This window comes from Acanthochromis polyacanthus, chromosome 4 (genome assembly GCF_021347895.1).
Source record: "Acanthochromis polyacanthus isolate Apoly-LR-REF ecotype Palm Island chromosome 4, KAUST_Apoly_ChrSc, whole genome shotgun sequence".
Taxonomy (NCBI): domain Eukaryota; kingdom Metazoa; phylum Chordata; class Actinopteri; family Pomacentridae; genus Acanthochromis; species Acanthochromis polyacanthus.
In genome coordinates, this window is record NC_067116.1 from 20,277,417 (window position 1) to 20,290,163 (window position 12,747).

Genomic DNA, 12,747 nt, shown 5'->3' on the forward strand with positions numbered 1-12,747 from the left:
TAGCGCTCTGTGCTACTTTCTTTGTGTTTTTAATGTGCCATGTGTAACATCTCAATTCGATAAAACCAGCACACAACTAATGGGAAGATTAGAATCAACTAGCGCATAGAAAGCATTATTTATTCATGGGAAATTACTGGCTAAATTGTGTGCTGTGCTTTTCATTTTTAACTACTTGACATCATTAAAGTGTGATCCGGCCAAATGTGTAAATACCCTGAGCAGTTTAAACTGTTGTGTTTATCTGAAAATCTTCTTGACAAAGACACTTTTCAATCTGAACTTTATTCAAGAAAACTGTTTGTTTACACTGTAAGAGAAGCCCATCTTAGCACCACTATACTACACAAACATGTCTGTTTATCTGGCTATGAATTTTGGGCATCATTACATAAGCTTGTCTAGTGTGTGTGCATGAGTGGGTGTGTCTGCACAGAAAACAAGACGGAATTTGGATGGGCTGTTGTGAGGATGTTGTGCCTATGAATGAACATGGTGTTACAAAGAGTGTGAACAAGAACAAGCAATATTATTTTGAGTGCTTTCACTTCACCTCCTCTCCTGAATCTCTGCCCCTGCATGTCTTTGTTGTGGGAAAGTTCATTTGAGTCTCTGTCAAACTTACTGTCAAGCACAGCCACAATGGACCCATTCTGCTGCGACACATTCAACAATGAGCCTTACTTTGTCCACCACACACAAAAAAGCACTGTGAAGAAGACTAAACAGACATATACGTTCCTTTTTTTCTTCTTCATACTAGCATTGCTGTGTTTGCATCCATGCATACACTTAATATAATAAGTTACTAATAGAAAAAGCCAATAACTCAAACCTGTCATATTTACATTAAGACATAGAATTTTGCATCTATTTATGCTCAAACCAGGAAAACACTGTGCTCTCCAGTACAGAAATTTCTTAGTTGGGAGTATCAATGCTTTCATCATTTTATTTGTCTCTGTGATTGTATATCTTTAAGCATATGGCTACAGAAAATGTCTCCTTAATATAATAGGGAACTACAGCAGTCTAACAAGTATTAACTGGATGATGACAGATTTTTTCCTCTTTAACTTGCCTATATGCAAGTACTTTTATGTCTTAATTGGCAGGAAGATCCAATTCTACATTTCCCATTCAAAGGCAGCATGTTGCTTTGTGTCATACCATCATAAATGTTTTCTTAGGCTACTGAGGGCTGTTAACAATATACCAGCCCATATGAATTATGTGTGCCAAGTTATGGACCAACGACAAGACCTCAGATTACCCATTTGGGTCTGGGATGGGGAGCAGTATAGCACAAAAGACCTCAACAGAAAGGATATAAAGCTCACAATGTTTTCACCACAGTGGGAGAAGTGGTGCACCACTGGCTACCATACTTTACATTTTGAGCTCATATGAACAAAGCAAGTGACTGTTAATTCAGAAATAAAGGAACATGTGCACATTGGCACCTGCCCCTACACAGATTTGACATGGAGACATGCTGGCTTTTTGACAAAAATCACCCTTTTGTCCACTCATTTACTACTCCTTATATAATGGTCACTCATTGACTCCATATTAAGCCATAGAATGAGATTTTATCATCATTATTTTGTGTCATTGTCATCAGCTGTTGAGTCACACAACAACATAATTTTGGCATGCACACAATGTGACACATTGCATTGTGGAAGTGTTAGCAGAAAGTGACGCACATGCCACGCACAGTGACTTTTTTAAATCCATAGCACTATACAGTGAATAATTTCACATAGATGAACTGGACAATAAACACAATGTATAGTGAATGCAGTGCACTATGTAGTAGAGAGGAAGTGACTTTGAACACAGCCCAAAGACTCTCGAAGGGATTGGTAATGTTTTTGGGATAATGTAATGTGTCACTGTGTCTGTTAACAGCTGTATCACAGTTGCTGGTTTAAAGGAAGCTTTAACTAAGTGGAAGAAAACATTTCTCCACAATCAAGCATGGTTATACTACTTCAACTCTATTTTAATTATGGCTGGACCCGAATATCCGAATATTCGTTCGCTACGGCACTATCCGGATATTAATTTGGTATCCGAATACCCCCCCCATCGGACGTTACCGGGCGGAAAGAATATGCCGCATTACTGTCTTCCCTCCGCCTTCGGCCCACATCAGCACTTATCGGCTCATCTCATCATGTGATCACATAAACATATACACATATGTCTAAGTGATCACTCCCTCCTTCCCCCCAGACGAAAATATTCGGAGCTCGTCTCTTCCCTGCGCCTTCGGCCCACTTCGGTTCATCCCGCCGTGTTCTTCGGCTCATTTCGGCCCCTCCATTCGTGTTTGTAAACACCACCCGAATGGCGGTGGCTGCCGACTCTGACGTCACGCTTCACTTCGTTGCATAAACACAAGACAAGATGTCGAAGACCTCTGCTGTTTGGGAATTCTTCAGTTTAACTGAAGACAAAAGGAAGGCAACGAAGGTTGGTTTACACTGGGTTCAATCTGTCATCAGGAAATGGTGGCCAGAACTTTCTAAAAATGAGAAAGGATCCGAATTTTCGGGCCGTCTCTGCCACAAGCCGCCGCCGCCGCCGCCGCCACTACCGCACCTCCGACGCTATTTGTTGTGGTCTGTATCCAAATCTCAGGACGCTAGAAAGCAAATCTTGTTCCGAAATCGCGCAATAGCTCGCGGCAAAACACCGGTGTTGGCGCGAGCGATTGCGCGATTTCAGAACGAGATTTGCTTTCTCGCATCCTGAGATTTGGATACAGACCACAACAAATAGCGATCGCCAAGTAATGTGGAGGTTTTCGTTCACTTCTCATCTCTCTTATGTTGTGGGACACTCGTTGAGACTATCCGAGCCGGTCAATGTGTGGGGAAGAAGCACGCTCGGGCGGACTTTGATGCGGGGGGGCAAGTTGCCCCATACTTTTCGCTAGCTGAGCTGCTCGCTGAGCTGCTAAGCTGCCTGCCTGGCTAAATACTGGGGCTATGTCGAAAATTCATTTCTCCATCACTCACATGTATGAAATGACAAATGTAAACAGACCCAGTGTTGAAAAAAACCGAAGTTCCCCTTTTAGTCTTTTGTTAGTGCTGTAGGAGTGTGTTGTGTTTCAGAAATCAAATTCTCCTGATGCAGTTTAGGGCTGTGAAGATAAAACTGGCAGCATTTGACTGTGCAATTGACCCCCAATATTCTTATTCAAGGCATCAGACCCTAAAGTATGAAAATATAGCAGTATATATGCTTCAAGCACTCAATATGATGGTGCTGTCTTACTAATTACAAGTCTGTCAACATTTTTTAACAATGCATCATGAATAGATACGGAAGCATGTTGTGACAAATTTGATAATATTGATGGTTTAATGCTAAGCTGCAGTCCAAGTGCTGGCACAGACGGGTTAATCTAGGATCTAAGATCTCAGCAGCAGTGTCATGATGCTTTCATTCCAACTCAGCTGAAAGAGATGGTATTTTATGCTGATGTTTCCTTTAAAGCTGCTGTCCGGAGTTTGAATCGCAGCGTCTCCCAAAACACTGTTGGTCCCTCCCTCCCTCTGATTTCGCCCCTTTATTTGTGCACGCGCGCAGTACATGAGAGGAGTGCCCGGAGTGCTGCAGCATCTCGCCTGTTCTGCTGTTTTCCCCTCTTCTACATTTAGTACATTTAGTAAATAATAAAGGAATTACGTTAGAATGCTGTATTGAGTCTAACTTGTCCTAATACCAAAATAACATGAATCTGCTAGGACGAACGAGTAAAGTTTCAATATGTGATTACACTCCCTCTCGATGACGTTGTTTATCAAACTTAGTGTATTTACGTGTGTATATGTGTTACATTGTTTATTTATTTCTATCTAGAGTTCAGAATCGCATGACTCCTCTGACGAAGAGTATGTCCCAGACGCCCCAACATCTTCCTCCAGAGGTCGGGCATCTAAACGAAGCCGTCAGGCGGGCTATGGAGGCCGTGGTCGGGGAGCGATGCGAGCACCCCGAGCCAAAAAACGTCCTGCAGTCTCTTGGCCTGACAAGCCGTGGGATTGGTAACTTTTCTGGAAGTTGCTGAGCCCTGATGCTCTCTCCTCCACAAGCAAAACAAATGTGCGTGCGGTTGCGTAGTGCGGAGCTCTCCCACACCTCCGCATGGGCTTGCTTGCTGTGCGCGTAACCGTTGATTGACAGCATGACAAAGCTGAAGCTCGAACTTGATTGGTCGGCAGCAACCGGCGCTTTTTGGAATAACATGGGGGTCTATGAGAGGAAGGCGGAGCTCAGGAATACATTTTCATATCGCGTTATACTAACTTTATATTATAGTATCGAACTAGACTAACACATTTAAGCTTTGTTAAAAAATGATACATAAATTGAAAACAAACGGAAACTCCGGACAGCAGCTTTAACAAGCTGAATCAGTCTATATGACCCGGTGAGCTTGCGTGCCATGACACATTGGTATTCAGAATTTAATTAATTTTCAATGATACGATAGCAGAAACAAAATAATCATATTTACATAATTAACTATTTGACACATTCATAAAAGCTAAAAAAATAAACAAGGTAGACTTTGAAGTAAAATCAGCTAACACATCGTTAAAGGAATAACGTGGAGCCCACCATATGGCCTAACGTCCTCTTTGCCCTCTGCTATGTAGCATTCCAGTCAAGGGTTTATCCAAGTTTCAGCCAGGCAAGCTCTAAATACGGGGCCTCTCTGTCACAGTCTAATTCCTACTCCTAGTGACTAGGATTACCAAGACTGCATGTCTGAAGTCAATCTATGACAGTCAACAATATTCTTTGCGGTCCACAAAATGTTTTAATGTAGTCAACAACATTTGCCAACAAAAGACAAACTGATTTTGTTATTCTTAGCATCTTATCTGTGCTGAGACTGCAATGTTAACTGTCTCCTTATGGTCATGCCAGAGGAAATGCCACGGGGTCATTAAAATTACAAGGGTTGTTCCACTGGGAACATAAACACGATTAGCACACTTTACAACAATCCATTAATATGATATTGTGTGTACAAACACTACAATTTGGCCAGGGGTAAAACAAGAGAAAGCATCCAAAATGGAAAATGTTTAGGCTCATGGGAGCCAAGTGAAAATGTCAGGGTAGTACACCTAATAAATGTCGATGTTTTTTGCATACAAGAGGAAGTTTTGACTTCATAGTAATGCCAGAGGAAAGGTCAGATTGTTAGTAGAAACATTTAGATTCATCCTCCGCAGTAAAAATATATTTACAGCAAAGCGCCTGGCAATCAACACTTTGGCTGTCAAGATGTGTCACTTTAACCAAACATTGAGCTAGATAAAAGCTAAACACTTTTACCGAATCAATTATGGGTCACAGATACCACAAACATTATTCTGAATATCATGCCATTGGATGAGTATGTCTTAGACGAACAGGCAAACTATCAAACAATGGACACAATCCTCCACAAAAACACACAGGAGATTTAAAATGTCATGTGCCTATCAATGTGCACCACAATCACATGATAATCTCACACACAAATATAGGAATTTCATAGCAAATGATCATTACAGTGAAAGACTGTTAAAAAATTTAAGGAAAGACTGAACTGGTCAGTATATTGAATTAATTCATGTTAATTCATGTTTAATTCAACTTTTTGTCCTTACACACTGTGAATGATTCGTAAATTGTAAAATAAGATATATTCTTCCACGGTCTCTTAAACCACACCACTGCTAGCAATTAGAAACAGCTTCCTGGAGTCATGACAGTAACATATGTTGACACCTGCATATGTGAGCTTTGCCAGTCAAACCCTCTTAAATGCCAGCAGCAGTAGCTGGTAATGACAAAATAAGCTTGACTCTAGTGGTATGGAAAAGCTTCAGCTTTACAAATTTCAACGTCAAAAAGAGCACAATGCTAAGTAAAATTCATAAAAAATCTCCTTCAAATAAAAGAGGCATTGCAACAGACCTGTTTCACTCAGGCCTGTCTCTGAAATTGAGATGCTCCAGTCCTAATATTCAACACCAGCTAAAAACAAAAATAGCTAAGAATGCACCAAGCAGTCACACATGAGAGGTAGCATTGCCTCATTGTGTTGTCACTCTTGCACAGCTTTTTCTTAACATCCTTGTCTTCGATCTATTCTGTTCTCTATCCTCTTTCTAGAGGCAAGGGATGGGTTGTCACTAATATGAGCACAAGATCCTTGGCTATACCTCTGAATTATAATCAAGTAACTACCACACAACTTCTGCCCTGAGTGTTACTCAGGGACAGTCATGCTGGCCATGGCATTGGGCTTTAAAAAGCAGAGCTAACAAGGATTAGCATCCAATTTTAACACCTGACTGTAATCCTGCTCTCACAGAGTCCACACTAAGCCTGTGCTAGCCATGCTAATGGAAGGGAAGGTGTTTGCAGACAGCCTATTTTTTTCTTGCAACTGTTACCTAACAACTTGGCTCATGACAAATGCAGTTGATGAAAGGGCAGCACTCGAGCACAGGAGGACAAGTAATGAAACAGCTCATTATTTTCCAATCTGGAGATAATTTTGAAGATTTCTTTATTGAAAGAAATTACGTATTGACAAATCAATCAGTCCTGTGACTGGGCTATTTTTTTGAGAATTTCAACTATTGTGATTGAATACCATGGTTCAGCACTGGCATATAATGATATCATGTTGAATTACAGTGCCCTGCAAGAGGAGAAGAGATTTAATAGACTGCCAATAACCTGTAAATAAAACAAATGTAATCTAAAACAAAGAAGTCAACTAAAACAAGAAAAGCTGTAGTATAATATGGCAACATTCAAATCTCGAATTCTAAAAATAGGTCAAGCTTTAGATTGTTCTGCACGATATTCTAGGTTGCAGGTGCACACGGAGTAAAACTGTTATTTCCAGCACCAATCATTTGAGTGTAATCGATAAGAGTCAACATTAAGACAGCAATGAAGTAATGTGAGGAGGTAAAAAGCACAGCAAGGCTTTATAAATAAGTAAATACCAATGTTTATCACAAAAAATAAATAACCAGTGTACAACAGTTGTACTTTTAGAATACAGCTCCCAATGATGAGCATTATAACACCGATTATCCAAGACTTAACCACACTTGACAAATCATGAAAAGCTTTTCATTCAACACAAAATCGGTTTGGTTCTTGCACGCACACTAGTTCTGCTTTGGGACTACAGAACCAACCAAACAGAACAATACAATATATACTAACTGCAGCACTAGTTCTCTTTACTAGAAACAGAGCATTAAGTAACATTCTGTTGCTTGAAAATCCTTGCTAATGGATAAAATATCATTATATCAAAAAGCTGCCTCCATAAGCACCAACTGCTCACTAACAGCCACATGATATTTAAATGTCACCTTCTCATTGATTCTAAATGCAAGATACTTTTATTCTATGCTTCTTTTAATATCTGTAACATTCACAGTAGAGATGACATGTTGACATGTTGACTTTGGGTATACTTAGCTTGATTTACATTAAGAAGTAATTCATGGTTACTGAGTGCAATCTGCAAAGAAGCAAAGAAGTGATCAGGATCTGCACTGTAGTACAAAAAAATGGAATCATCAGCATAAAGATGTACTTTAGATCCACTTTCAAGAGAAACCATGACACAAAAAGAGGACAACCCCAAAATTTGATCCTTGAAGGAAACCAACTGTAATTTGCACAATTTCAGATGTACTTTTTCCAGTAGCCACAAACTGTTGTCTGACCATAATACAACTCTGAAATCAACTATTATTTTCATCAGCTCCAACACGGTGAGGCATTTGCAAAGGAAATAAGTAATTAACTCCTGTATGATCAATGCATGCATTAGACAAATCAATAAAACGTGGCACACAGTCTTTCTTTCTATTCAAAGCCACAATAATAACATTTAAAACACGTATGCATAAAATAGTGTGTGTCCACAAATGTGTTTAGAGAAATTATTTAAGCCGATTATTTGCAAGTAATTGTAATATTTTTGCAGGAAATGATCATCTGGAGACAGGCCTGTTATTAAAGAGGTCAGATGTACCATAGCAGGAGGTAAACGAGTTACCTTGCATACTTTAGGAAATGTATCAGGTAAAGATGAAAGGTTAAAAATACAGACAACTTTAAAGAAGGTACTGAGACCATCTGTGCTAAGCGAACTCTTAGAATCTGCAACTAGTCATGTGTTGGCCATGTCACCAGCAGAAAGCAATAAATAAGCAGTGTACAACAGTAGTACTTTGAAAGAGATCAAACGGGTTATCAGCAGCTACAAATTGCCATTTTAAGCTACACAGATTCTTCTATGCTCTGATAGTGAAGCCCCATCAGATACAGTCAGAGAAAAAAGGAAAAAGTGGACTTATGGCTAATTGAACTTACTGCCTTTCATAATTTTTGGAGGTTTTTAGTTTAGCTTCTCAAACTGTAGAGGTGCATTTATTTCTACTATGCCTAAGAGGAAGTAAAGTTAAGAAGGTCTGCTCATCAAAATGCTTGAAATTTTGCAGAATCACCCTATGTGGGTATGATTATTTTATTGTAGGATCACTAAAATCAAACTCAGTACTCATCAACTACTGATTTTAACTGTTCTCTTAGTTATTCACATCGATTTTTCACTACATTCAATATTACATAATGACAAAGTGAAAAGAATTTTATAAAGTTTTGCAAATTCTGAACACTTTGAGTGCACTGTAAATTATAACCTACTGAGCAAGTCAAAGTTTGTATAATGACAAATGATGCAGCGGCGATACTAGTAATGATAGCTGTTAGGACAACCTTTTCTATGGTGTCTGGCCAACTTTGTCCTTTTCATCATACAGTAGTATGGCAGTTCACTGTAATCAAACTATTCAAGAGAGGCCAATGCTGTTTTACCAGATAGTTTGGCTGATTTTTTGATGTCATTCAGTTTCAGACCTACAGTACACTGACATAACACAGCAGGCCAGAAACCAAAGAACATTGAATGCACATGAAATATCCAAATAATGAGCTCCTAAAATCAATAATCTGAAAATGAGTTCGCCAACTTGGGATGTACGGCGATCATCATCATCATTGACGATCACTGATATTGGCTGGCAAAGGTTTTAAAATGAAATACTGACATTGGTCTAAACTGCAGGCTGATAAAGCTTGTAAGGTTCAGCATTTATAGTTTTGTTTGAAAATGTTGGATAAAAAATAAATACGGCATGTTATATATGTATTTTAAAGTTATTTCTTTCTTTTGCTCAATGAAGCATTAAAAACACTACATCTACTGCATCTGCCAGTGGGCCATTCCAATAAAAGTAGATATTTTAATATGTTAATTCCACTACGAAGAGATCTCATTTTCTGTGTCCTTAGGTAGAGAAAATGTTGAGGTATATCTGTATCAGCAACCGAGCCATGACAAGTGGAAAACACCAGCATATTAGGTATTGGCAAAAGTCCGATATCGTTCAAGAGATGTACACTGCCATTTTTGTCAAATGTCCATTTCAGTTCATTACGCAGTATTTTTTATAGTTAGCACCACAGCTCTGTAAACTAAGAAATGTGAGCTGAAGTCAGTATCCTTAATATTCACAGAAGTAAATGCGGCTGACAAACACTATGAATAATACAAAATCCAACTTATTGGTAACCTGTCACTGCAATTTAATTAAGTATTTGTCCATCTACTTTTGGACAACACAAGAACATCCACTAATTGTAAAACACTGATAGTCAAACAAACACTCACAACCAGACAACATGCTAATAAGGTTCTCGCTTTGCAGCAGACAAATTGGCATCAAGATGATTTACTAAATGCACTGGAATAATCAAACTTGAACACTGTCTTGTTTCTAGAAGATGCACTGGATGACAAATAGTCAGCAATAACCATGATCTTAGGCATACGATTCGTACTTTTGTACATTTGTAGCCTCAAATGTGAACTCTTACATAATTCAAGGTTGACTAAAACAAGATACCATGTTAGGTTATTCTGATACAAATGACTACTAGTCAGTCAGTACAGAATATTTAAACAAAATACATAAAATGAAAGACAAATGACATAGATGGACGGAGGGTTTCGAGTACCAGCTGCAGAGCTGTAACGATTCATCCCTATATTACCGGCCTGCCCCTGATGATGTCATCAGTTAAAGGGACATAATTCTAAAACAATCACCAATTTTCATTTTCAATATTATACTTAACCCAACAGAAATGGATCAGTTCAACCATGGGTGGGTGCAAATGCACATATGCACTCCCCCATACAGTCATGCAATCCACATGCAAGAGCTGGGTTAAATAGCAATGTAGGGTGAGCACGCAGCATAGTCATACAGAACAGCGAGCGTGTGCATGTGTTTCAGGACACGCCATACAAAGAGAATTTATACAAGTGAGCCAGCTGGGCACATAAGCTCTCCTGCACAATAAATCCAAATAATCCTTTACGATGGGAAGCGGGAAAAGGGGGGGTGGGGGGGGCACTCAGACATATGCGCGCACACACACACACACACTCACAAAGGTACACACGCTTCAATTAGCCTCGCCATTGTGCCTCTGTGGTAGACATTCAGTGGCTGTGCCCTTTTCCTAAGAATAACATGCAAGTCACCGAAATGCATTCCCTCAAAATAGAGGGGCCGCTTATGACATTTGAACCACTCAAAAATAACCACTGATATACACACTTGCCAGCAAGATGAAGCACCGCAGGACAGGGACATAAAGGAGGATTAACCTGATTTTACAACAGAAAAGACAAATCTTACCTTCCATCATGGTTGCAGATTTGCATTCCTCTATCTCCAAGGAGCCTGAAATGAAAGCAGGAGGTGTCGGGAGGGGGAGAAGAGAAGAAGCCCCCGGTTACACAAATACAGTAGAATTGATGGGCAGCAGAGCAGCTGTGTGCTTGTGGCTAACGCCCTGGCTAACTGTGAGCCTCCAACACCCCCAGACGTCGCCTGTCAACTAGCCCGGGAGAGAGATATAGAGATAGACAGAAAAAGAGAGAGAGGAAAGAGGAGGGGTAGGGGCCAGGCTAGCTGTCGATCAGAACTCGGGCTTAAGCCATGGATGCTGCTACTCCTACTCCTACTGCTGCTGCTACTGCGACTCTGACCTACACACAGCAGAGGATGCTGAGAGGTGGGGAAATAGCTAACTGAAGAAAAAAAAAACAGAGGCAGGGTATGGAGAGGGGAGGGAGGGAGTCAGAGAGACTGAGAGGGAGGGAGGGCTGTGTGTGTGTTTGGGAGGGGGGCGGTAGTGTTGAGGAGGGACAGAGGCAGTATGCTGAGGTCACAGATGGCCTCAGCCAATCCGTGCAGCTCTTTGTGGAGTCACATGGCTTGAAGACTGAATCTCCTGACACGATGGCCCAAGAGGACGCTTACATTAGTAACCTCCCTTGCTTGACAAATAACTATGCATACACTAAATACACATACATGTTTACACATCCAAACAGAGGCACTGCAAATGTAAGCAAGCATGTACACGAGCAAATACAAAAGATACACAAACGTGGTAAATATACACACATGCACCCCTCCCCTTCACCCTACCTTATGTCAGTGCGGTGTGCCGAGCCTGCCCAGTCCTGAATGGCATTAATTATGTGGCCGCGGAGAGAATAATGTGCAGGTGTGAGTCAAGTGACAACCCATGTTGAGAAAACACACATGTACTCTATAATAACACACCACTGCACAAAATATTTGCTCTGCACTGTCCTGTACACTGACTATTTCTGTAGTAGCTGCCTGTGTGTGCCTGTCTCAGTGTCCCGCCCTCCATGGAATATCGCCGTGGTTTCACACTGCCCTCTCTTCTCTCCTCCTCCCCCGTCCCCTCCCACCTTATCCTCTCTCTGCCAGCCCGTTTCACTCAGCTGCCTTTTTCTGTCTCTGTGCTTTCCCACTGCACTGGGACGAGGATCGATCGGCGTGACGTCATGGCAACGCAGGCTACAGCTGCAACCAACAAGCAGGAAGGGCTGAGGGTAGACCAGCCTCCAGAGAGGGGTGTGTGCTTGTGTTTGTGCTCATTAATGTTCTATGAGAGGGTGGAGTGAGAGAGAGGGGTGGGGAGAATATTTATGTGGACATACACAACAACACTGGCTATCAGACAAATGTACAAAAAAAAAAAAGAAGTGAAGTGACACTTAATGAGAAATCAAAATCTGGGAATGAAAGCAGTAAGCAAACTGTGTCTATTATTTTCAAAACTAGTGGTACAATAATATGTATTGTTGACCGCAGTAGTACATAGCAGCAGTAGTAGGGCATTGCGTATCAATATTTGGTACAGTAAATACATAGCCCATATGGTAAGCCACCAGGTCCATATGACAAGATTGAAATATTTATACATTTTCCATTATTTTTAGGTAAATACATTTGCATTTTTTAAATAATCAATATGTCTTTATATACATACATCATAACCATGTTGTAAAACAAAACTGAGCATTTATATTTCAAAAGGTCAGTCAAACAAACCTAATTAGAAAGACAAATGAATGTATACAAGTACAATTAAATTAAATATTAGAAAGCAAGATGTCAGCAAAACAATGACATTAAAGATTGTCTTTGTAACACTGAGATAACACTTGCTATTAATGACATTGGTAACTGTTGGGTGAACTGCAGCCAGCTTCCGACTGTCCCTATAGCGTTCCCC

General features: G+C 40.3%; 1 protein-coding gene across 12 annotated transcripts in view; it reads right to left on the bottom strand.

Moving 5' to 3' along the window:
- Positions 1-12,747, bottom strand: part of sgip1a (SH3GL interacting endocytic adaptor 1a) — an 89,533-nt gene that overhangs the window by 58,367 nt on the left and 18,419 nt on the right. For 10 of the 12 annotated variants that reach the window (XM_051947496.1, XM_051947500.1, XM_051947495.1 and 7 more), the window contains one exon: positions 10,827-10,871. In XM_051947496.1, coding sequence (XP_051803456.1) covers positions 10,827-10,871 — 45 coding nt within the window. Of the gene's footprint in view, positions 1-10,826; positions 10,872-11,624; positions 11,963-12,747 lie in introns of those variants that run through there. The other 2 variants (XM_051947502.1, XM_051947503.1) reach the window with 2 other exon arrangements.